This window comes from Schistocerca americana, chromosome 4 (genome assembly GCF_021461395.2).
Source record: "Schistocerca americana isolate TAMUIC-IGC-003095 chromosome 4, iqSchAmer2.1, whole genome shotgun sequence".
Lineage (NCBI taxonomy): Eukaryota > Metazoa > Arthropoda > Insecta > Orthoptera > Acrididae > Schistocerca > Schistocerca americana.
In genome coordinates, this window is record NC_060122.1 from 18781527 (window position 1) to 18807688 (window position 26162).

At 43.4% G+C, this 26162-nt stretch overlaps 2 protein-coding genes across 10 annotated transcripts in view; one reads left to right on the top strand and one right to left on the bottom strand.

Moving 5' to 3' along the window:
- The window catches only part of LOC124612473 (zinc finger protein 665-like), a 163271-nt gene extending 149250 nt beyond the window's left edge, over positions 1–14021 (bottom strand). For both annotated transcript variants that reach the window (XM_047140705.1, XM_047140704.1), the window contains exons 1-3: positions 13778–14021; positions 13478–13675; positions 12770–12877 (exon numbers count right to left, since the gene is read on the bottom strand). In XM_047140705.1, the coding sequence (XP_046996661.1) occupies positions 12770–12877; positions 13478–13675; positions 13778–13875 (404 nt within the window). In that variant the 5' untranslated portion in view covers positions 13876–14021. The remainder of the gene's footprint in view (positions 1–12769; positions 12878–13477; positions 13676–13777) is intronic.
- Positions 14022–14595: 574 nt separating this feature from the next.
- The window catches only part of LOC124612405 (ribosome-binding protein 1), a 351088-nt gene continuing 339521 nt past the window's right edge, over positions 14596–26162 (top strand). For 4 of the 8 annotated variants that reach the window (XM_047140591.1, XM_047140592.1, XM_047140593.1 and 1 more), the window contains exons 1-2: positions 14596–15344; positions 16230–16388. In XM_047140591.1, the coding sequence (XP_046996547.1) occupies positions 15003–15344; positions 16230–16388 (501 nt within the window). In that variant the 5' untranslated portion in view covers positions 14596–15002. The remainder of the gene's footprint in view (positions 15345–16229; positions 16389–26162) is intronic. The other 4 variants (XM_047140595.1, XM_047140594.1, XM_047140596.1 and 1 more) reach the window with 2 other exon arrangements.

Sequence of the window (26162 nt, forward strand, 5' to 3'; positions counted from 1 at the left end):
TCATCTTAGTTGTGCGATTGGGTTCGTGATTTCCTCTCATAAAGGTTACAGTGTATAGTAATTGACAGAAAGGCATCTACATCAGAAGTGATATCTGGCATTTGTAAGGAAGTGTTCTAGGCCTTCTGCTGTTATTGATCTTATAAACGATTTAGGAGACAATCTAAGCAGGTCATGCAGAATGTTTGCAGATGATGCTGTGATTTACCATCTTATAAAATCATCAGGTCATTAAAACAAATTACAAAATGATTTTGACAAGATTTCTGATGGTGAGAAAACTGGAAATTGATTCCAAATAATGGAAAGTCTGAAGTCATCCACTTGAGTACTAAAAGGAATCCGGTAAATTTCTGTTTACACGATAAGACATATAAATCTAAAGGCTGTAAATTCAACTAAATAAAATCATGAATAACTTTAACTGCAACGATCACATGAATAATGTCATGTGGAAGGCACACCAAAGACTGCAATTTCTTGGTAGAACACAAGAAAATGCAACAGGCCTACTAAAGGGACTATTTAAACCACACTTTTCCCCACCTCTTCCAGAGTACTGCTGTCCGGTGCCAGATCCACAGCAGATGGATCGACTGAAAAAGTTCAAAGAAGGGCAGCTCATTTTGTATTATCACAAAATGTGGAGAGAGAAAAACGGATACAATACGCGAATTAGGGTGGCAATCATCAAAACAATGCCATTTTTCCGTTGCGGCAGGATCTTCTCATAAAACTTCAGTCACCAACTTTCTCCTCAGAGTGTGAAATTTGTTGGCGTTGACCTACATAGGGAGGAAATAATAAAATAAGAGAAATTAGAGCTAGTATGGAAAGGTTAAAGTGTTCTTGTTTCCCACGCGCTGTTTGAGAGTAGAGAGATAGCTTTGAAGGTAGTTCTATGAATGCTCTGCCAGGCATTTTATTGTGTAATGCAGAGTAATCATGTGGATGTAGATGCTTCACAAGCAGCCGGGAAGGTATAACGTCTCACATTTATAACCTCTTCAGATGTGAATCTGAAAGTGAGACTTCTATTTTTGACATTTTGAAAACTCAAGAATGAACTGCAGAAGCACTTGTCAGCAACAAAATTGTACAGAAAATGGTAAATGAAAGTATTGTTGCTGCAGAAACCTCAGGAAGAATTGTTTTCTTGTCCCCCTGGGAAGCATTGAAATTGCAAGATACCACTTGTAACAAATACATATTTTAAAGCGCTCCATGTTTGAAATGTATATAAGATGGGAATACCAGATATCACAACAATTTGTTACAATTACGCCTCAGCAAGTTAGCTTCAAACGTAGTGCTTCATTAACGCAAAGAATTTTAACAGACATTAGTTTCAAAAAATGTTAAGAAGAGAGTTTTTAATTGAAAGAAGAGACACAGAACCAGCTTGAACCACGTCCCTTATAAAGGTGCATGATGCATGAGGAGGACGTAGTTCTAGAGTGTGTTATCGCAATGAAACATGGGTTAATCAGAATACTCCATGCATACCTGCTGGAAAGTGAGCGATTGTACTAGCGGTTTTAAAGTTCCCATACGAAAAGGCTCTCTGATACTTATTCTGCAAGTTGGACCTTCTTAAGATTTTTTTCGTGTGAGTAACCTTGTATTTATATATTTAAAAACGAAGATGATGTGACTTACCATACGAAAGCGCTGGCAGGTCGATAGAAACACAAACAGACACATACATACACACAAAATTCAAGCGTTCGCAACAAACTGTTGCCTCATCAGGAAAGAGGGAAGGAGAGGGAAAGATGAAAGGAAGTGGGTTTTAAGGGAGAGGGTGAGGAGTCATTTCAATCCCGGGAGCGGAAAGACTTACCTTAGGGGGAAAAAGGACGGGTACACACACACACACACACACACACACACACACACACACACACATATATATACAGACACAAGCAGACATATTTAAAGAGGTCTTTAAATATGTCTGCTTGTGTCTGTATACGTGTGTGTGTGTGCGCGCGCGCGCGCGAGAGAGTGTATACCCGTCCTTTTTTCCCCCTAAGGTAAGTCTTTCTGCTCCCGGGATTGGAATGACTCCTTACCCTCTCCCTTAAAACCCACTTTCTTTCGTCTATCCCTCTCCTTCCCTCTTTCCTGATGAGGCAACAGTTTGTTGCGAAAGCTTGAATTTTGTGTGTATGTATGTGTCTGTGTTTCTATCGACCTGCCAGCGCTTTCGTATGGTAAGCCACATCATCTTTGTTTTTAAATATATTTTTCCCGTGTGGAATGTTTCCCTCTATTATATTAACCTTGTATTTAGATGTAAGAGAAAGAGTAGTGACCACCATTCGGAAATGGAAGCTCTAACTTTCAAGAAGCGGTGCACTGAACAATTCTTGCCATACCTTGCTTCAAAATCGGTCACAGTAGTTACCCTGCCAGTTATCATTCAGTTGTTACAGAGAAAAGGCACACTATGAGCAACATGAAAGGGGATATTGTGCTCTGGCTAAAAAATAAAAATATTCTGGACAATATAAGCCAGACTTGTACACAACTCCGGCAGCTAATTAATTTATAAAAGTCAAGTGACAGAATGCACAAATCTTACTTTCTTGCATGCGAATATCGTCACAAAGTTTTGCATTTACCCATATATCACTGTCAGCACAATCCGATAGAATTAATTTGCAAACCAGTTACGAGCTATATGGTGGGGGTGGAAAAGGGAGGGTGGTGGGGGTTAGTTGAAGATTACAGATGCTGAATCACTTGTGCATAAAGCAACAGACAGCAGCACACTGTGCAGCACACTGAAAAGTTTCAGAAAGAAGACTTTGACAGGAAGATGCAGATGAATAAAAGCCTTAAACCTGTCATCTTAAATTTACAATTGGATGGTTCAGACATGGACACTGATAGCAGATGGTATTGCAATGGAGACTGACACAAAGTACAGTAATAATCTTTCTTTGTTTTATTGTTTTTGGTTGGTTGGTTTAAAGGCAGGAGAAGGGACCAAACTACGAGGTCATTAGTCCCTTGTTCCTAATAAAACAATGCCACAAGTGCGAGAATAAAACGGACGAAACGTGTAACACAAAGCTGAAAGAAAGGAAAAGCCACAAGAACGAAGGGAAGGCATCAAACACTAAAAGGAACAGAAGAGGACAAGAAAACAACAGAGACACACTAGAAACAAAAGAGAGTAAAACATGAAAGCAGATTACAGTGGCTGGCCAACCACGAGAATAAAAAGGGAAAGCCAGCCACTCTGCAACACATTAAAACCTCCAATCTAAAAGCACTAGGGTGGAGGACACAGAGGGACAAAGGACATGTGCTAAAAACCTACATAAAGTATAAAACCCACTCTCACGGATAAAACATAAAACTAAAGCTGCTGTGGAGGCATTGTCACCCAACACCGAAGGCAGGGTGCTGGGAAAGTTAAAAAGTCTTCCATAGAGCGGCTAAAAGTGGGCAGTCCAGCAAGAGGTGGACGACAGTCAATTGGGAGCCACAGCGACACTGAGGTGGGTACTCGTACCATGCATTAGCCTTGTATGGCCAATGCGGAGCCAGCAGAGGACAACTGATTCCCTGCAAGAGGCCTGCATGGAAGACTTCCACACATTCATAATCTCCTTAATGCAGTATGTTGTGTGTACTGTTATGCCATTCCGTCTCCCAAAGCCGGAAAACCCTGCAGTGTAAGACAGAATGCAGGTCAGCTTCGGAGATGCCTATCTCCAGAAATGGTTTCTGCATTGCCCATTTGGCCAGCCTATCGGCATGTTAGTTGCCAGGTATTCTGACGTGTCCTGGGGTCCACACAAACACCACGGAATAGCGGGACTGTTACAGGACATAGATGGACTCCTGAATGGACGCTACCAGAGGCTGCTCAATGAGTCAGTACACAGGAGAAATGGCTCGCCAGGGCATGTGCGGATGTTTTGTGGTTTTAGGACGCACAACTACAGTGGTCATTAGTGCCCAGACTAAATTATGAAGGCACTGCAAGGCACAATGTTAAAACAGCAACTAAAAAGGACAACACTATAAAAGGCACATTAACAGGCAAGGGATTAAAAGAAAACAGCATAATCAAATTTCCTTAGACATGTTTGTCAAGTGGCTAAAACGAAGAATGCGAGCAGCTGCTCCTGCATCATCCACTAAAATTTCATCCAGACTACATGGCAGACCAAGATCAATGTGCAGTGTATTAAAATTCGGATAAGACGTTAAAATGTGCCGTACCGTCAGTAATTGCCTACATGGGCAGATCGGCGCCGGCGCAGCCGTCAGCAGATGGCGGTGGCTGAACAGGCAGTGTCCAATCTGTAACCGGGCCGAAACGACCTCCTCCCGCCGAGAAGGGCGTGAAAAGGTCGTCCAGGCCTTGGGGAGAGGTTTCAAGGCTTGGAGCTTGTTTTCAGAAAGTGTATACCAATCAGCATGCCACACCGATAAAACACGCTGACAAATGACCATGCTAAAATCAGATGAAGGCACACAACAAGAAGCTGTCCGAGGCTGGAGGAGCGCAGCCTAGGCTGCAGCATCGGCAGCTTCGTTCCCAAGGATACCAACATGGCCAGGAACCCACATAAAGGTAACCGGAGAACCGTCGTCTGCCAGCTGCTGAAGAGAGCGTTGGATCCGGTGCACGAAAGGGTGAACTGGATATGGATCACTGAGGCTCTGGATGGCGCTCAGGGAATCAGAGCAGATGACATAAGCAGAATGTCGGTGGCGGCGGATGTAAAGAACAGCCTGATAGAGGGCAAATAGCTCAGCTGTGAAGACCGAACAATGGCCATGGAGCCAGTGTTTGAAATTGTGTGCCCCGACAACAAAAGAACACCCGACACCGTCATTGGTCTTAGAACCATCTGTATAAATGAAGATCATATTAATGAACATCGAACGAAGTTCGACAAACCGCGAGCGGTATACCAAAGCTGGGGTAACCTCCTTTGGGAGCGAGCTGAGGTCAAGGTGAACGCGATCCTGAGCCTGGAGCCAAGGTGGCATTTGGCTCTTGCCCACTCTAAAGAGTGGAAAATCGAGTTGCTGAAGGAGGCGACAAAAGCGAACTCCAGGGGATAGCAGGGCAGATACATACAACCCGTATTGATGGTCGAGAGAGTCGCCAAAAAAGCAACGATAAGACGGGTGGTCGGGCATTGATAATAGCAGACAGGCATACTGACAAAGCAGTATATTGCACCGGTAGCTGAGTGGCAATTCACCGGCTTCACCATGAAGACTCTCGATGGGACTAGTATAGAACGCTCCAATCGCAAGACGTAACCCCCGATGTTGTATAGTGTTGAGGCGGCGTAAGATGGACGGCCGTGCAGAGGAGTACACAAAGCTCCCATAATCCAGCTTTGAGCGGACGATTGACCGATATAGGCGAAGTAGGAAGGTTCGATCCCCTCCCCACAACGTACCGCTAAGAACACGGAGGACATGTAGGGAACGGATACAACGGGCAGCCAAATATGACACATGTGGAGACACGCTAAGTTTCCTGCAAAATGTAAGACCTAAAAATTTTGTTGTCTCCATCAATGGGAGAGCAACGGGAGCGAGATGTAAGTACGGCGGGAGAAACTCTTTGTAGCGCCAGAAGTTAATACAGACCGTCTTCTCGGCAGAAATACGGAAGCCACTGGCGACACTCCAGGACTAAAGACAGTCAAGACAACGCTGAAGACAGCGCTCCAGGAAACATGTACGCTGCGCGCTGCAGTAGATGGTAAAATCGTTCATGAAAAGGGAGCCTGATACATCAGCCAGGAGGCAATCCATTATTGGATTGATCGCTATGGCGAAGCGAGTGACGCTCAAAACTGAGCCCTGTGGCACCCCATTCTCCTGGCGAAAGGCGTCAGGCAGGACAGAACCCACACATACTGTGAACTTTCGATCCATTAAAAATGCACGAATAGAAAGAGGGAGGCGACCGCGAAGGCCCCATGTATGGATGGTGCGGAGAATGCCCGCCCTCTAACAGGTGTCTTAAGCCTCCTCCAAATCAAAGAACACAGCCAGTGTCTGGCGCTTCTGCAAGAAGTTATTCATAATGAAGGTTGACAAGGTAACCAGATGGTCAACAGCAGAGCTGCGCCTACAAAATCCACATTGTACATTGGTAAGTAGGTGTCGAGATTCGAGCAGCCAAACCAAATGAGAGTTAACCATTCATTCCATCACCTTCAGACACAGCTGGTAAGGGAAATGGGTCAATAACTGGAAGGCGAGTGGTTGTCCTTCCCCGGATTAGGAATCAGGACAACAACAGATTCGCGCCAGCATGTGGGAACATGACCCTCAATCCAGATGTGATTATAAGTACGAAGAAGAAAGCCTTTACCTGCAGGAGAAAGAATCTGCAGCATCTGAATAGAATCAGGCCCTGGAGCGGAGGACCGTGACCGGGCAAGTGCATTTTCGAGTTCCCGCATGGTGAAAGGGGCATTATAACTTCAAGCGAGCACTGCTCCCGCTTTCAATAGGCGGAGAGTCATCGTCCATTTTTTCAATAGGTTTGTCGGCCACCATGTTAAGATCGTTGGGAGGGGGATCTTCCTCCGCCGGTGAGCGGCCAGATGTTTGGCTACCAGCGGTGCGGCCAGGTGAAATGGATGACGGACTGGGGTGGCGACCACTGGGTGGCACAGGACAAGAAACACGCCATGGCAGAGAAGGAGAACTTTTCTTCCTATGAGCCTTCCTGGAAGGTCGTTTAGTCGAAGTACTGGTCGATGGCTAGGAGTTCGGGGTGGTCGAGTGATCTAGTAGATACCACACCATGCGACGAATTCAAAGTGCGGTGAGCCTCCACCCAGACAGGGAATGTGTACAGGAGTGTGGCCCAAAGGAGTTTTTGTGCCTGAAAGGCGCTCTCAGTTTCCAACAACAAGGTACCGTTATGCATCCTGGTACAAGACTTGGCAGGTCCGGCTATAGCATCTATGCCCTTCTGAATAACGAAAGGGTTGACAGATGAAAAATCCTTTCCATCCTCAGATCTAGAAACTATGAGGAACTTTGGGGCAGGCGGTAGTACTTTTGTCACTGGTGGCTGGTCAAGTTTCCGTTTTTGGACAGAAGTTGAGAGAGAAGAAGACAAATCCATTGCGGATGAATCCCCATGATTGCCAGCGTCTCCGATGGCGCGCTCCTTCCTTGTGGGAACCCTCTCAGAGGGCACTCCCGCCTTAGGTGAATGTTTACACCTCAGGTCACACCTCCCGAGAAATGGACGGAGGGACCAATCGGCACGGTCGGAAGGTGTCAGCTCGGGTAATCACCCCTCCCCAGGCCTGGCCTTTACCAGGGGGTACGCACGGGCCCTACTTGTCTAACCAGGGCGGGGAATTACGCTTTACCCCGTCACCACCGGCTACACGTGCGAACGCATGGGTCGGCCTTCAGGCTCGCACAGGGAGGAAAGAAGAATAGGGGAAAAAAAAGAAAAAGGGGGGGGGGGGGGGAGGGGGAGAGGGATAGGAAGGACAGACTGTCTCAAACACCGAGGCGGAGACCATAGGGTGGACAAGAAGGCAAGGAGAAGAAGGCAAGGTAAAAAGTAAGGAAGACAGTGAGAGAGGAAGGACAAAGAAAGGAAACAAAGAAAGGAAGAAACCAGAAGAAACGAAAAACCAAAATGACCACAACTGTAAGTCGTTGAACGGCCCGTCTCCGGATGCAGGCGCAAACTACCCCCTTGAGGGGGACGGACTCCTTTTAGTCACCTCTTACGACAGGTAGGAATACCTAGGGCCTATTCTTACCCCAGACCCGCAGGGGGATGTGCGGATGTACTCAAGAGCACGAGATATGCCTGACAGCTCTGCAGTGAAAACACTGCAACCAACTGGCAATGAGTGCTGCTCAATATGTCCTCCATAAACATATGCAAAGCGTACGTGACCATCAGCCATTGACATGTCGGTGTAAACCGCTTCAGAGCCCCGGAACATGTCAAGAATCAAGAGGAAGTGATAGCGGAGAGTGGCGGGGTTAATGGAGTTCTTAGGGCCATGCAAATTATTGTTTTTGTCAACATATCAACTGCATACATAGTTCACGAGGACTTACTAGCTTTTATTGATCAGGAATATGTAGCCTATGAAGTATTCGAACATATTCAACATATTGCTCAAGGAGAAGTTAAGCTTTTCCCAGCGTGTTCTATGCTCTAACTACTCGCAAGAATGTGGCCAGATAAAACTCCAAATTTCAACAAGTAAACCCCTGTCATTTTCAAGGTACAAACTGGAAAATGCCTTAAAATGAGGAGGGTTACCTCTCAAGATACTGGTGGTTTTCAACTTTATCGGTCAGCACCCTGTTGAGTTATTCAAAGAAGATAGTTAATTGTTTGCTTGTTCAATGGATCACAAATGCATTCTCCCACTGTAATGTTGAACAAATTACTTTAAACTCATAATGCCTGTTGACACCGAAAAATAACACACACTGACAACTTTTATGATAGTCTATTGCACTTGTCTTTGCTACCATTAATTCTTATATATAACACACACAAAATTCAAGCTTTTGCAACCCACGGTTGCTTTATCAGGAAAGAGGGAAAGACGAAAGGATGTGGGTTTTAAGGGAGAGGGTAAGGAGTCATTGAAATCCCGGGAGCGGAAAGACTTACCTTAGGGGAAAAAAAAGGACACACACACACACACACACACACACACACACACACACACACACACACACACACACCCATATGCACATATACAGACACAAGCAGACATTTTTGTCTGCTTGTGTCTGTATATGTGCAGATGGATGTGTGTGTGTGTGTGTGTGTGTGTGTGTGTTTGTGTGTGGTCGCGTGCACACGCGTGTGTATACCTGTCTTTTTTTCCCCCCTAAGGTAAGGCTTTCCGCTCCCGGGATTGGAATGACTCCTTACCCTCTCCCTTAAAACCCACATCCTTTCGTCTTTCCCTCTCCTTCCCTCTTTCCTGACAAACCATTGGTTGCGAAAGCTTGAATTTTGTGTGTGTGTTTGTGTGTCTTATCAACATGCCAACGCTTTCGTTTGGTAAGTTACATCATCTTACAACAGTCCAAGTCACAATAACTGACAATTATTGCAACCATTTTCAATGATCTTGTCGTTAGACAATCATCATTTTAAGAAATATTGTACCCGACGCCTTCAAATAACTGTCAGCTGTTCCAACTTCAAACAGACGATTGCTGTGGAGCAGTGGACACCTCAAAGATGTGAAGTAAGATTTCTCTCCTGTCGGTGACTGATCGAAATCAGTTTTAAAATGTATTATTCCCTCATAGATTTGATTCTATACTACAATGTACCAAAGGCAAACAAACCTAATTGTCACCTGCAGCAGCACAGTTCGGCAACGGCCGCACTCTGTTGGCACGCATGCACAGACCTCATCTGCTCCAAGCTTCCCTGTCGCTCTGCCTCTATGGGCAGAAACACCGTCCTATGGGACATCGGCTATAAATTTCATTTTTACAGTCTCTGGTCCTAATTGAACATAATTTATATGTATTTATATGGAAAATTGGACCCCAACTTCAACTTACACAGTAATAGTTTGGTCCCACATGTCACATAAGTCCAGGGTATTACTGCATTTAAAAGCTTTATCAGGTAAGGCAAACAATGCTTGAACCTTAGTTGCTTCAAGAAGAATCAGACAATGTCACTGGAACTTCTATAACGAACAGGTAGTGACCTCTCTTATTACAATGTGTCATAATGATCTCAAACATAGTGACAACATACAGGTAGTGTCATTCATTAAAACATTATTTGGATGAGAGAGAGGAATCTGAACATCCTATGTCAATTAGAGTGTCATGTTGCACTGCAATAACAGAAGTTATAGACGAATTCATCTCACTGACACATAATTAAAGACATACAATACAGACATTTTTGTGTCTGCAAACATATGTACAAGCAATTCTGCATACTACTAAAGCAATAAAAGATCCGTGTCAAAATGCATAGCTCCCAGTCTGTCTAAATCTAGGGCATCATTTGCACAGACAATTGGCAAGATAGTTTTTGTAGGGTACAAAAATAACCGAGGTCAGAAGTGCCCATATTATAATGTTAGAACAGTAACAAGAAAAAGGAGTTAAAAGCAACTACACGTTAAGCCCAATCACTAGAAGGAAAGCGAGCTAAAAACAAGGACTTATTCTTGGAGAAAGGTCCACAAAATATGCCTTAGAGATAGTGGAGATACTGAACCAAAGATTAAATGTTCTTTGCCATACCGTATGATGGATACAAAGTAAAATGTAGCGACATCCTACACTTCATTCGCTAAAACAGCCGGTAACTCAGATGCAAACAAACACAGGAATGTAAGCAGCTAAAAATGGGGCATTTGGTCAGGAAATGGTGAACCGTCAAAGGTTGACGACAATGAGCACAAAATGTTGAGGGATCACCACTTAACAAACAGCAATGGCTAAAATGACAGAGCCCAATAGGCAACCTAGCTAAAATGATCTACTCATGGTGAGATGACTATGAGGGGGTCAACCAAGCCATTGAGAGAGGTTTAATTCCCCAGAGATTCTTCTTATGAAGAGAAGACCAGTGGCAATGCCAAAGTGGCACCATCTGCTGATAGATGGCAACACAGATATCAGTAGAAGGAATGGAAGAGCTACCAGGCTGACATAGGAGAACGGTAGCCTTGGCAGCAGTCTCACTGTCCATCAGGCAGATGTGACTAGGAACCCACATGAACATCATAAAGGCTCCCTCAACAATGATCAAGTGGAAGCTTTCTTGGACCCACTGCACTAAGGGATGGCGTGTGTACAGCACACAGAGGTACTGAAGGGCACAGGGAGAATCAGACTAAAGGGTGGCCAGTTAGAGAGTGAAGAGCTAACTGCAAATATTGAGCTGTATCCTGGAAGCTAAAACCGAAAATGGAAAGTGCCAATGACGAAGGCACATCCGACACCAGAGTCAGTTTTAGAGCCATCAGTGTACACAAAGGTACTATTGCTAAGTTACGTGCGATGGTCAAGAAACTTACAGTGATAGAGCGCATTCAGAGTAGTTTGGGAAGCAAATGAAGTGTAAGGAACATAAACACAGACTGCTGCATGAAGCCAAGGTGGTGAGAGGTTCACACCCATGGGGAACATGGCAGGCAACAACAAGTTAAGCTGCCAGAGCAGTAGCCGAAAGTGAACTCCGGAAGGTTAACAGAAGAACGGCGCACCCCATACTGGCAGTCAAGGAAGTCACTGAAAAAGAGGGCAGAAAAATGACATCACATCTACTGAGAACATCACACCAGTATGACAGTGGCAGCTTCTGCAAAGACACACTCAACCGGACTATTGTGAAAGACACCAGTGGCAAAACATATTCTACAATGGTGGATTGTTTTAGGATGTCATAAAATTGACAGAAATGTAGATGAATAAACAAAACACTCATAGTCCAGTGTAGAACAGACAATGGATTGGTACAAATGGATGATGGTGGTCCAATCCACTCCTCAGGAAGTACCACTTAGAGCTGGCAAGAATGATTAGTCTGTTTGCGAAGTGCTTGTTCATTTTGAAGTGTTCTACTTAGTGCTTCTGTCCACAATATCTGGTGACAATGTAATATAATGCGACACATTATGGACACCCATATCATAATATTATCTTAATAAAAATAGGTGATTTAACTGATGGTAAACTGGCAAATTTAAAGTCCAATAAGCTACAGAAGTTAGCACAAACTGAGATTTACAATCAAATCTTTAATAAGGAAGATGGTGACAGTAATGGAATGGTACTTTACACTTCACTGGCATAGACTACATTATCTACAAAATCCAATAACTTCTACAATTTCAGATAATTGGAACAAGTTTAAAAATATGTTATGCTTTTACTGTTATACTTCCTGAAATTCTGTGGTCATACTATTTAGACATACAATAAATTAAAAAAGAAATGTCTTCATAGTCACCAAGCATCATCCCAAATTTCAAGAACATTTTGTTTCCAAACACTTGTATATGAATTACTATTTTCTATGCAAGAAAGTGTTATTAGAAGCCTAAACTGTGAATATATTGCACTGTAATCAAGTGTACCACACCTAAGCGTAATAAGCTTTCCAACAAGACCGTCAAAATATTTCAATGATATTTGCTGACGATTGTTGCAACACAAGGGTAACAAGTAGACACAACAGCAGGTTACTATTGTTATGAATATTTAGATACTTTCTATGCAAATCTCTTATTTTATCAGTGTTAGGTTTTAGAAGAGCAAAAAAGGGAGCAAGATCATGATTAACAGCTTGACAATGACAATGTCATTAGTGACTAATCCCAAGATGGATAGTGCATGGTTGGGGAAGGACAGTAGTACAGACCTCTTCAGATGAACCATCAATAACTGATTTAACAAATGTGTGGTAAATCTGGACCTACACAGCTGTACAGGGAATAAAATCCTATTCCTCATGAAGGATAGCCCCTACTTCTTTCATTTTTGGTGTAGCGTACTGAATACCACAGCAAAATAATCTAGGAATAAAAATACCAAGATTAAAAAAACTGTAGGAAAGAAAAAAAGACTGAACAACTGAAATTGGAACATGATCCACCGATGGCCTACTCTGGGGAAACGGGGGAGGGGGTTGTTAAATAAAAAAATAAGCTGTAGTAGGATAATATACAACATACAAGCAAGACAAAATCAAAAATCAGATCATCTGAAACAAATTATGCCTTACACTTCCTGTTCTTCTTCTTTGATTTCCCCTCCTCCATATTCCACAATTTCCTCTTCACTGGCAGAGATGGTATAAGGAATAACTACTACTTCAGGGCCCATTGTGTTCCTGCATCACCAACAATTAAAGCATTGCCATTAACACACATTAATCAACTTTATGAAGTACCATATTAATCTCATAAATAAAGAAACCTGTGTAACAAAATCGTAAACTGACATATACAATGTAACAATCTCTAAAACAAATAATAAAGATTATACTGATCTTCACTCGCGAAGATATTCAGAAAACGTGGAAAAATGAGACCCAGCAGTATGACAAGACACAGAAATTACGACCTGAATCTACGAAAGCAGATTATGAACAGCAGTCATGAAAGAGTAATATTTACTCTTTAAAACATTTATAAAACTTTTTATGCAATAGCCTTCACCAACTGACTGGCATGGCTAATGTGTAAATTTCAGGCAATAAAATATGACAATCAGAATACTATCTCTAATAGAACTAAGGCGGCGTGGACGAGTAATAAAATATTTAAAATTTGCTACTGTTTCAAAATGTGCACAAAATTTTCCGCTCTGGTACTCTATTACTGTTATTTGTGTACTTGCAATGTAGCGTGTCGTTTCGGAAAGATGTTGACAAATAATAAAAATAAAAAAAAATGAATGTACTATGATAATGGCGCCACACTTGTCTTACCCAGGTTTATCGAGATTTAGAGTAGACGTAATGTCTTCAATAAGAACACTTGGTTCAGCGTTAGGTTTTAGAACATTCGGCGATTCGAATGCGTCTTCACTGAAATGTCTTTCACAGAGGTATAGCGTACGGTGAATTTCGCTATACGGTTTGCCAAGCAAGTCAAATCTGTTGCATTTCTTAATCCACAGTTCACATCTGCAAAGAAATAATCATTTGCGGGAAATTACTGCATGTCAACATTTGATACCATAACCTACAAAATACACTTAAACACAAATCTTCCAGTTCGAGACATACATTTCTGCGTCCTCCGGGAACGGGAAAAAGTGTAGTTCCAACGTGTCGTGGTTGCCTTCATGAGCTACGCAAGACTTTAAGGCACAAGATACCGACATTTCAAACCAAAACAAACGCTTATAAACATTATCCAATATACTCAACTACAATCACTCCATGTTGAGCAAAGATCTTCGGAATCTTCAATTCTTCTTGATTTGCAGTGCAACGTATTAGTACTACAGAGTACAGCACAACCAAAGAATAATGGCGGACCAACAATCGAACTTCTTCGATACTAATCTCACCGCTTAGTTATGATGTATCGAACTTCATTATTTCAGTCAAAATTCCTAGGAAAGCAGTCTCTAGTGGTTTTTTTTTATTAGAGCCTTCTGTGTTCAAAGGATGTGTTTCGTAGCGAGTAACAGAGTGTAATCAAAGCATTTCATATTGTAATATTTCTATTTTATTATTTCTTATACTAAGTTATTGTATAAAAAGTAGCAATAATATTTCTGAGAGATAGTCAATAGCTTATCGTCCTACACCTTTAAGTATAACTAATTCTTTCAGATATCTGACACGTATTTAACTATAGAAACTTCTTTTACGTGTTAGATCTAGCGCCACAAATTAGTCATAAAAGACTTGATCACACGCTCAAACACACAAAAATTACTTTCAGTGTATATCGTTTCTGTAAATCAATTTCACTTATTTTATCTGACTATCCTTCTAGCAACGTTTCTCTTATATCTTTGTATTAACCCTGGAAATACTATCGTTGGTTATGTTTCTAATGACGTTTTTGATTGGGTGAGACGCTTCAGGACGTGGCATTTCTTTCCTCACAAGTCTACCAATCAGCTGGTTGATTACAATTCGGATAGGCGTGTCTTTTGCGTTTACGCGTATACCTTTAATTTTAGCGATAGAGGTACACATTCATTCGCGTCGTCGTAATCGTAGAGAAGTGAGGTTAGATCATATGTAATAGTTGCGCCGTGTTTACAAACCAAATCTAGAACAAATTATACATTTTCCTGATAAACCATCGTCGCCTGCAAGTTGTACTGCAGAAATTGGTTTCCGCACGTTCGAAGACGTGGTGAGTCTTGTAAGTCGAACATCAGTTGTAAGGAGGAAGCTGACAAGGGAGAAAAGGGCTATCCCCTGCTGATAGTTAAAAGAATACAATTCACAGTACAACACTGAAGTTAATATTGCCAATCAGGAGCCAAAAATGGATTTATACTCCACTGCTATATGTTTTGGTGTGGCAATCGTGTCTGCAATAGTTGTGTATGTAGTGACTGTTTTCACAATGAAAGAAAAAACCTATGAAGAGGCAATAGCAGAACAGAGAAATATGCCAGAAGAGAAACTGCTTTTGGGCGGTAGTACCAAAGACAAAAACAAAGAGAAAAAGCAAAAGAAAGCTGTTAAAAAGGTGAAAGAAAAAACTGCTGAACGGGAGAAGACTGCCCATTCTGAAGCCCAGACAAAATGTTCTTCGCCATCTCAGAAAGTACACGTCGAATTTGGGAAGCCAGAAGCCGAAGTACTACACGAGGAGGTAACGCAGGTAAGACTTCTTTTGTGATTGCTAAACGACAAAGTGCTTTACGCTTGTTTGCACGCCGGACAAGTTTATAGAATCATTGAGAGGGAGATGACCATAATAGGGTTTTAGTTGCTTTTTTTGTGAAGGATATGTCTGTTTACGCAGGGCTGTCAAGCTCGTGAATTTTAGTTTTGAGGATTGCTAGCGCCATAAAATGCTTAGTGCTCAGGTGTACTACAAATAAGGCAACAGGGTCTTTTTACAAAAACAATCTGTATTACTTCGCTAAGCATGTTAAAAATCATTTGCAGTTAACTTTTTTAAGCTCAGGTAACAAATATTGAATGTGGACTATTTTAAGTGCAATTCACTACTGTGGCAAAAGATCCCATTTGTTGCTCTACTAGTAGGGTTTTGGTATTTCTGTTAATCATTGATATTGTTTACATGCTTTAGTTAATGTTGACTCAGGTGATTTGTACATTAGTGATTCAGAAAATAGGCTATTTAGGTATGTCAAATTTTTCTGTTCCAAACATGAAGTAACTTTTGCCAATTATGGTTAGCAATATCTTCAATGTACACAATTCTCATCTCTTTCAACTAGAATAGTTTGCATATTGTATGAGAGGCCAGGGAGATGTGTACTGTGGTACAGGAATCATTTTACTTGTATTCGTACTGTTAAACTGCATGCTCCTTCTGGGAATCATTTCGCCAATTGTTTGTGGTAGGCTCTTGTTGATGGAACTTCTTAATTCCTCGGGATACTTGTTTTATAGCATAGTCATAAAAACAGTCACATCTCAAATGTCTTAGACATTCTTGCTTTTGTTTGTCTCATAGTGTCTCTTTGCTTGGGATGTGGGTATAAACATGACATAGCCAGATGTACTGTATTTGCAGGATGATAGTAAAAAGAAGAAAAAGGTGAAAGTGAAACCAATATTACTGAATAAGACTGAGCCTACAGTCGTAGCTGATGCAACTGTAGAACCAGTCGCTCAAAATCATTTTGAAGAAATTCTTCCAAAAGATGATCTCCTGCTTAAACTCAAAGGAAGTGTGAGTCACTATAAACTATTTGATGGCTTATGACATCCCTCAGCCTTTTGTTGTTAATTTTGCTGTGTGTCAATATTTGCATGTCTTCGTTCTGTTAATAACTATTCTGCTCTGTTTAAAAATATGTTGATAGGTGATGGGCTATCACTGCATTTAATAGTATCTGGCATGGTGTGGTTGTGTGTAACTTTTCCAATCACATTGCTTTTACTTTTATGAAAAATTGCACTTGTTTTGTGGAAGGAGAGCCATCTCACAATATAGTACAAATTTGTAGTGTTTATCAACAGAGTGTCAGCACCACTCACTACAAACACAGGTCAGATTCACAGCAGAATACGCCTATATGTCACTAGTGTATCAGTGTGTGTGTCTGTGGGGGGGGGGGGGGGGGTTTACACCACTTATGCATGGAGCAAGTACTGCAGGGTGAAGGAATAATATATTGGTCTATTATTTTTCGTTCCTTTCTCCTTATAGGTGGAGTCAACTGTGATATTTTCAAATAACCTCTACCTATTCCATGTAATATACCAAGTGAGGCCCAGTGGTCATCACAGTAGACTAACATTCAGAGTGACAACAGTTCAAACTCCCATCCATCCAGATTTAGGTTTTCTGTGATTTCCCTAAATCACTTGAGGCAACTTCAAAACATTACTACTTAATAGGAAATACCAACCACCAGAACTGTTTATAACCTATAGGCACAGTGACAAAAATGTAAATTAAATAGCTAACATATGTACATATTTCAGGCCACTGATGATACCTTGCAGAAAATAAAGGTGAAACGCGTATGGCACTAAAATTGTGTTTTATCCAGTTGCTGTCAGACGGTCCATAAGTAAAAAAATTATCAATAAACCGTAATATTACATGCAACTGAGGAAGACAGGACTACAAAAAGTTGAAGATGTCGATACAGCTATGTCAAGCATTCCTTGTCAATGTGTACAACAGGTTCAAGAAAATACATCTGAAACTCCGTAAGATGATACAGCAAATAAAATTCAACAAAACATGCAAAAAGAAAGATTTAATTCCAAGTTACATTAATGTAAAGGTTAAAAACAGTTCTACAGTGGCACAAAAGTCGAAATCATTTGCAGAACGATATTGGTTACTACGTGAAATTAAGATGCTCTATTTGAAAAATCAGCACCTAAACATGATGCTCTGAGACTCGTCTAGAATTGGCAAAAAACCTAGGAAACGCCGCAGTTTTCATGGCACTAGTAGAAAAAACTGAACACAGCACATACACAGCAATGAAACATTTACAAAACAAACATAAACAGAAGATAATGAAACTAACAGTAAAAAAGACGCAAAAATACATTTACATTTTAAATGTGAAACCACATGAACACCAACACACATTCCATCCACACTTAGTTAACCTAACAGAGACAGAACTACACGAAAATGAAAAAATGCTCTTGGGAAAAGGTTTGAAACACTGCACCAATAGCAAAGTAAACAATCATTACATAGAAAATCTCATAGTAGAAACTGAACACATCCTTACACGTGAAGAACAACAAAATAGTTGTGAAATAAACATAGGGCTGACAAGAGAACTAGTAAAAGAAGAAATAAAAGGCATAATAAAACAAACACAGCAGACACACAATAAGAACAACCAAATAGAAGCAGCCACGATGAAGAGGTTAAAACAAAAGTTAACAAACGATAACATTTTAATAACAAGAGCAGACGAGGGAAATGTAACAGTACTCATGGATAAAGAGCAATACATCACTAAAACCAAGGAATACATAAACACCAATGCCATACAAAAACTTAAGTCAGATCCAACTACACGATTCCAGGCAAATGTGAAATGAACACTGAAAAACATTGAACACACACTCACAGACAAACAGAAATACTACTTAACACAGAAAAACCCACAAGCACCAACACTCCGCAGTCAACCGAAAGTACATAAAGATGGAATGCCAATGAGAGCTGTTGTCAACTTCAAGAAAGCCCCAACATACCGCATAGCCAAACACCTCCAAAAGCTCCCCCCAGGGGGTCCACAACCCTTTTGTGGACACGTGCGTAGCGAGCACGAGACCCCGAGCTAATGTGGCCCTCCTCCCTTTCCGGGCTGCATACCTTCCCTTTCCGCATCCTTCCCCCACCCCACCCCCATCTTCGCCCCCCGCCCCCCTCACCTCTGGCTCTTTCCTTCCCTTTCTCCCCCTCTGGGAGTATGGTTTGTGCCTACATCCGGAGACGGACGCTCGAAACTGTTACAAATTCCTTGCTTTCTACACTTGCAAGTCTTCGTCCTTCCTCTGTCCTCCTCTTTTCCTTCCCTCTTCTCTTTGCCCTTTTCTCCGCTGCGACGTTTGAGACCCCTCTTCTTTCCTTTCCCTATCTCTTTTTTTTTCCTCCCTGTGCGTGTCTGAAGGCCGACCCACGCATTTCCATGCGTAGCCGGTGACGGGGTAACGCGTAATTCCCCGCCCCGGGTAGACAGGTAGGACACGTAAGTACCCCCTGGTAACGGCCAGGCCCAGGGAGGGGTGATTACACGAGCTGATACCTTCCGAAAGTGCCGATTGGTCACTCCGTCCGTTTGTCGGGAGGTGTGACCTGAGGAGTGAACAATCACCTAAGGCGGGAGTGCCCTCAGAGAGGGCCCCAACAAGGAAGGAGCGCGCTATCGGAGACGTCGGTAATCATGGGGGATTCTTCCGCAATGGTTTCCTCACCTTCCACTATGTCTGCTCACAAACGTAAGTTCACTGAGTCTCGGCCACAGACAGTTCTTCCATCGTTGCCACAGTTCCTCGTTGTATCTTGGTCTGACGAAGGTCACGACTTCTCCACGGTCAACCCTTTCATTATTCAGAAAGGTGTCGATGCAATTGCAGGTCCTGTAAAGTCTTGTTCCAGATTACGGAATGGCACCTGTTGTTAGAAACAGTCAGTGCCCTCCAGGCACAAAAATTGCTGCGTACTTCTCTGCTCCACACCTTCCCTGTCCGGGTGGAACCGCACCGTACCTTAAATTCCTCACGTGGAGTCGTTTATACACGCTCACTCGATGGATTGTCTGACGAAGAAATTCAGCACTACCTGTCTGACCAGGGCGTAACGGCTGTTCATAGAGTTATGAAAAGGGTTGACACGAACATCATTCCAACCCGCACTGTCTTCTTGACATTTGACAAAGTTCAACTCCCATCGAAAGTCAAAGCAGGCTATGAGATAATTTCCGTTCGCCCTTATGTCCCAAACCCTACGCGTTGCTGTCGGTGTCAGCGGTTCAATCACACCAGCCAGTCCTGTTCCAATCTGGCCAAATGTGTTACGTGTGGCAAGGATGCCCATGAGGGTGCTTGTCCACCTCCATCGCCCCGCTGCATCAACTGTATGGGTGACCTCGCTGCTTCCTCTCGAGATTGCCCCGTTTTTAAGGACGAGAAGCTCATCCAGGAAATAAGAGTGAAGGAAAAGGTGTCGACCTTTGCTGCTCGAAAATTATTCGCCAGCCGACAGCCCACCGTGCCTCAGACAGGAAAATACAGCACTGTCCTTGCTTCTCCTCGGCCAACAAAGGAGGCGGCCACGCAGACTTTCGACCTCACCTTTAGTGCCACGGTCGTCAGATCGGTCAGCGCAAAGATCGCCCGTTCAACCTCACCACTTTCGCCTGCCCACTCTATGGCTCACCCTTCGTCGGGTTCTGCTAAATCTCGAGCTCAAAAGTCAGACACCAAGACCTCGAAAAAAGAGCATACTCGTGAAGAGTTTTTACGTACCGCAACTTCCCAACCATCGGTTCCTCCTCGTCTAAACATCATACTTCCAAGAAGGCTACAAAGAAACCCAGTTCCTCTCCTTCTCTGCCAAGGCGTGTCCTATCTACAGCACAACCTGGCGGAAATCGCCCTCGGCCGTCTTGTGTGTCGCCGAGGCGCACTGCTGGTGGCCGGTCAACCGGCCGATCGCTGGTGGCAGGAGCTGCTCCTGACCAACCTATGGGTCAGGATCTTCTGCCTTCGGCTGACTGCCATTCCATGCTGTCGGTCGCAAGCTCTGAGCAGTCGTTGAGTTGACAGCACCCTTGGTCACATTCCTCCATTTTCTGTTCACCCTATGTCCATTCTCCACTGGAATATCTACGGTATTCGAGCCAATCGGGATGAATTGTCGATCCTCTTAGGATCCTACACGCTGGTCATCTTCTGTCTTCAGGAAACAAAGCTGCCTCCCCATGACCGCTTTGTTCTCCCTCATTTTCAGTCCGTCCGATATGATCTCCCCTCTGTTGAAGGCACTCCAGCACATGGGGGACTCATGATTCTTCTCCGTGAAACTCTCCATTATTACCCAATCCCTTTAAACACTTCCTTCCAAGCTGTCGCCGTCCGTCTTTCCCTTTCCGGATACACGTTCTCTCTTTGTACTGTATACATTCCATCGTCCACACCAATGGCACAAGCTGATCTCCTTCATCTTCTTGGTCAGCTTCCACCCCCCTATTTGCTGGTTGGAGACTTCAATTCCCACCACCCGCTTTGGGGATCTCCACATCCTTGTCCACGTGGCTCACTATTGCTCGACGTCTTCCACCAAGTGGATCTAGTTTGCCTCAACACTGGGGTCCCTACATTTTTATCTGCCTCCACGACAAATTTATCTCATTTGGACCTTGCGGTCGGTACTGTTCTGCTAGCTCGGCGCTTCGAATGGTTCGCCCTTGATGATACACACTCGAGTGACCACTTTCCATGTGTCCTTAGACTGCAGCCTCAACTGCCATACATGCCCAAGCTGATTGGACACTTTTTTCGTCTCTAGCGACATTCGATGACTGTCACTTTCCCAGCGTCGACGATGAGGTCACCCATATTACCGACGTTATTCTTACAGCTGCGGAACATTCAATACCACGCACCTCCGAACTGCCCCGGCGCCCCCCAGTTCCTTCGTGGATCGAGGCATGCCGTGATGCAATACGTGAGCGGCGACGTGCTCTCCGCGTTTTCCGCCACCATCTTACTTTGGCCAACTGTATCCGCTATAAACAGTTCCGTGCGCAATGCCGTCGTGTCATCCGCGATAGCAAGAAGGCAAGCTGGAAATTCTTTATTAGCTCATTTAACACCTTCACTCCCTCCTCGGAAGTTTGGAGTCGGCTTCGACGGTTCTCAGGCGCGCCTAGTTTCACCCCGGTCTCTGGGCTCACTGTCGCGCATGATACATTCGTGGACCCCGTCGCAATTTCTAACTCGTTAGGGCAGCACTTTGCTGAGATTTCGAGCTCTTCAAATTACCCGCCAGCGTTTCTCCCGAAGAAACGTGCAACGGAAGTGCAACCTCTTGCTTTCTCCTCTCAAAATCGCGAAAGCTACAATACTGTTTTCTCCATGCGGGAACTCAAACATGCACTTTCTTCTTCTCGCTCCTCCGCCCCAGGACCGGATGGTATCCACGTCCAGATGTTGCTGCATTTATCAACCCATAGTCTGCGTTACCTCCTTCGCCTTTATAATCGAATTTGGACCGACAGTACTTTTCCCAGACGATGGCGGGAAGCTATCGTTGTTCCTGTTCCGAAACCTGGAAAGGACAAACATCTCCCCTCTAGCTATCGCCCCATTTCTCACACGAGTAGTGTCTGTAAGGTTTTGGAGCGTATGGTGAATTACCGTTTAGCGTGGTGGCTGGAATCTCGCAGTCTTTTTAACACCTGCCCAATGCGGATTCCGAAAGCATCGTTCTGCAGTTGACCATCTTGTTGCTCTCTCCACTTGTATCATGAACAATTTTCTCCGGAAACGCCAAACAGTAGCAATATTTTTTGATCTGGAGAGAGGATACGATACCTGTTGGAGGACAGGCATCCTCCGCACACTGTTCTCTTAGGGCTTTCGAGGTCGGCTACCCCTTTTTCTTCACGAATTTATGGCAGAGCGCACATTTAGGGTGCGGGTGAACACTCTCCCGTACTTCCTCCCAAGAAAACGGGGTACCCCAGGGCTCCGTGCTGAGTGTTGTACTGTTTGCCATTGCCATCAATCCAATTATGGATTGTCTCCTTCCTGATGTCTCGGGCTCCCTCTTTGTGGACGATTTTGCGATCTACTACAGCTCTCAACGGACCGGCCTTCTTGAACGACGTCTTCAATGATGTCTCGATCGCCTCCACTCTTGGAGCATCGACACCGGCTTCAGTTTCTCTCCCAGTAAGACCGTTTGTGTTAATTTTTGGTGACGTAAGGAGTTTCTTCCGCCCTCCTTACATGTAGGTCCTGTCAACCTTCCGTTTCAGACGTCGCTAAATTCTTGGGTCTTATGTTTGACAGAAAACTGTGCTGGTCCTCCCATGTTTGCTATATTTCGGCTCGCTCTCTGCGATCCCTTAACACCCTCCGTGTCCTGAATGGTACCTCCTGGGGAGCAGACCGAGTGGTCCTTCTCCGCCTCTCGAGCGCCTTAGTGCGCTCGAAATTGGACTGTGGAAGCATAGTCTGCTCCTCTACTCGGCTGTCTACTCTTCGGTGTCTCAGTTCTATCCACCACTGTGGATTACGTTTAGTGTCTGGAGCTTTTTACACTAGCCCTGTGGAAAGCCTTTATGCTGAGACTGCTGAACCTCCGCTGTCCAGTCGGCGAGCAGTCCTTCTGAGTCGTTATGCTAGCCATCTGTCTTCCATGCCTGCTAATCCAGCCCCAATAATAATTCTTAGAATAATAATTGTTCAAATGAAAGTTCTTAGTTGAATACAATAAGATAATACCATTATTGGGGCAATTTTTTGTCATGTTATTGACGCCTCCTTTGATGTAGGGTATGCAGGCCGCCCCTCCTCCCTACTACCACCGGGAGTCCGCTTCCGTCAACTGCTCCATTCTCTTTCCTTCCGCTTTCCTAAAACCTTCTTGACAGCTTGGGGTACAGCACCGCCTTGGCTCCGTCCCCGGATCAGCCTGCTCCGTGACCTTTGTCGATTTCCCAAGGATGGTACCCCTTCACTTGTTTATCGTCGGGCGTTTGCTGCTCTATGTGCACAAATGACGGACGCCACATTTATTTACACCGACGGCTCGAAAACATCGTTAGGTGTAGGGAGTGCCTATATTGTTGGCGACACCCCAAATCACTTTCGGCTTCCCGACCAGTGTTCGGTTTATACTGCGGAGCTTTACGCTGTTCTCCAGGCTGTCCACTACATCCGCCGCCATCAGCGGATACAGTACGTTATCTGCTCAGATTCTCTCAGCTCTCTACTCAGTCTCCAAGCTCTTTATCCTGTGCACCCTCTGGTCCACCGGATTCAGGACTGTCTGCGCTTGCTCCACCTGGGGGGCATCTCGGTGGCGTTCCTCTGGCTCCCGGGACACGTTGGTATCTGTGGAAATGAGGCGGCCGATATTGCAGCCAAAGCTGCAGTCTCTCTTCTTCGGCCAGCTATTCAATCCATCCCCTTTGCCGATCTACGGAGCGTTTTATGTCGTTGTGTTGTTCATTTATGGCACGCGCATTGGTCGACACTTCCCCATAATAAATTGCAGGACGTGAAAGCTCTTCCTTGTGCTTGGACCTCTTCCTCCCGAACGCGTCGTCGGGAGGAGGTAATTTTAACTCGACTCCGGATAGGGCACTGTCTTTTTAGCCATCGACATCTTTTAAGCGGCGATCCTCCCCCACTATGTCCCCACTGCTCTCAGCTGTGGACGGTAAGACACCTTTTAATTGAGTGCCCCTATTTTAATCCGTTACGCTCCCGTCTACAGCTATCGCCTGATATATCGTCGATTTTAGCATATGACACACGCTCAGCCGACCGCGTTCTTCAGTTTATTAGTGCCAGTGAAATGACGTCAGTCATTTGAAGCTTTTTTTTGGGGACAACCAACCTCTTTCTGTAGTGGATTTTTAAGCCTTCCTTCTGCTTTTAGTTTCTCCAATTTTATGACTTTCGTTCCCATTGCTGCTGGTTTTCAATTTCGGTTTTTTACTGTTTCCTAAGTCACGGACCGGGCGCTAATGACCATAGCAGTTTTGCGCCCTACAAAAAAAAAAAAAAAAGAGAGAGAGAGAGAGAGAGAGAGAGAGAGAAACAACTCCAAAAGTTTGTTACAAAACACTATAGAGTAGAAAACAACAGAACAGTGATAAACACAGGAAACCTAATACAGAACATACAGGTACCACACACAGCATCACTGATTTAATTCGATATAGAAAATATGTATACCTCCATCCCTATCACAGAAACAATAGAAATCGTAGAACAAAATCTCTCATCCCACAGCAACCTCACCACAGACGTAATAAAGGAAATAACATATATGCTCAGACTGACAACTGAACAAAACTATTTTCAGTTTGAGAAAGAATATTATCTACCAACTGATGGACTGCCTATGGGATCCCCAATATCAGGAACACTAGCAAACATTTTCATCAGTCACCTAGAAAATCAGATATTGGAAAAGATAACCACAAATGAAAGTTTCAAAATCATATATTGGTACAGATATGTGGATGACATTATTTGTCTGGTAGATGAGCCAAGTGAAAAAATAGATGAACTCCATTCAGAAATAAACAAAGCTCATCAGAACATAAAATTCACACGTGAAAAAGAAAAAGAAAATCAAGTAAATTTTCTTCACATTACAATTAAAAAAGAAAATGGCAAACATACATTTAACATCTTTAGAAAACCAACAGCCACAGACACAATAATACATTCCACATCCAACCACCCCCACAGCCAAAAACTTGCAGCACTAAGACACATGTTACATAGATTAAACAGAATCCCACTCAGCAAGAGAAACTATGAACAAGAAATGAGTACAATCATACAAATAGCTAGGAAAAACGGGTATGAGACACATGTGGTACACAGGCTCAATCAAAAAGTAAAAACACAAATACAAAAAAACACAACATTCCCAGAATACAAATGAACTCACAAGCTGAAAAATTACAAACACACTCAACAAACACACACAATGACAACACCACACAGAAAAGAACCAGATGGTACACCATGACCTACACACATAAACTAACACACAGAGTTGCAAACATCCTAAAGAGACAGGGTTTCAAAATAGCACATAAGCCTGGGCAAACCCTTCAATCACACTGAAGCCAGCCAGCTACCACGAGGGACAAATTCCAACAATCAGGAATATATAAACTTGAATGTCGAAGTTGTGATGCAGTATACATAGTCATGACATGCAGGAATTCTGAAACAAGATACAAAGAACATATCAGATGTTGGAAGTATGAAACAAACCATTCTACATTTGCAGAGCATTTAAAACACTATAATTATCATCCTACGAACATGGAAGAGGAAATGAAAATAATTAGAATAAGCAACCATGACAAACATCTTATACAAATGCAAGAAAACTTCCACATCCAGAAAGCCATAGCAGAAAACAAAAATGTGATAAATGAACAAACTCACATCAGCACAGGCTCCCTACTACACTTAGTAAAGGAAATGATAACATAAAACCAAAAGACTCTTCCCCACACCATCTGGACACTCTCTCTCTCTCTCTCTCTCTCTCTCTCTCTCTCTCTCACACACACACACAGCAAAAAAAAAAAAAAAAAAATAAATTATACCACACCATTATACACACACACACACACACACACACACACACACACACACACACACACACACACACACACACACAGCGCACAAAAAAAAATAATAATACCACACCAAAACACACGCACACACATATGCATACATGAACAGACCAGAT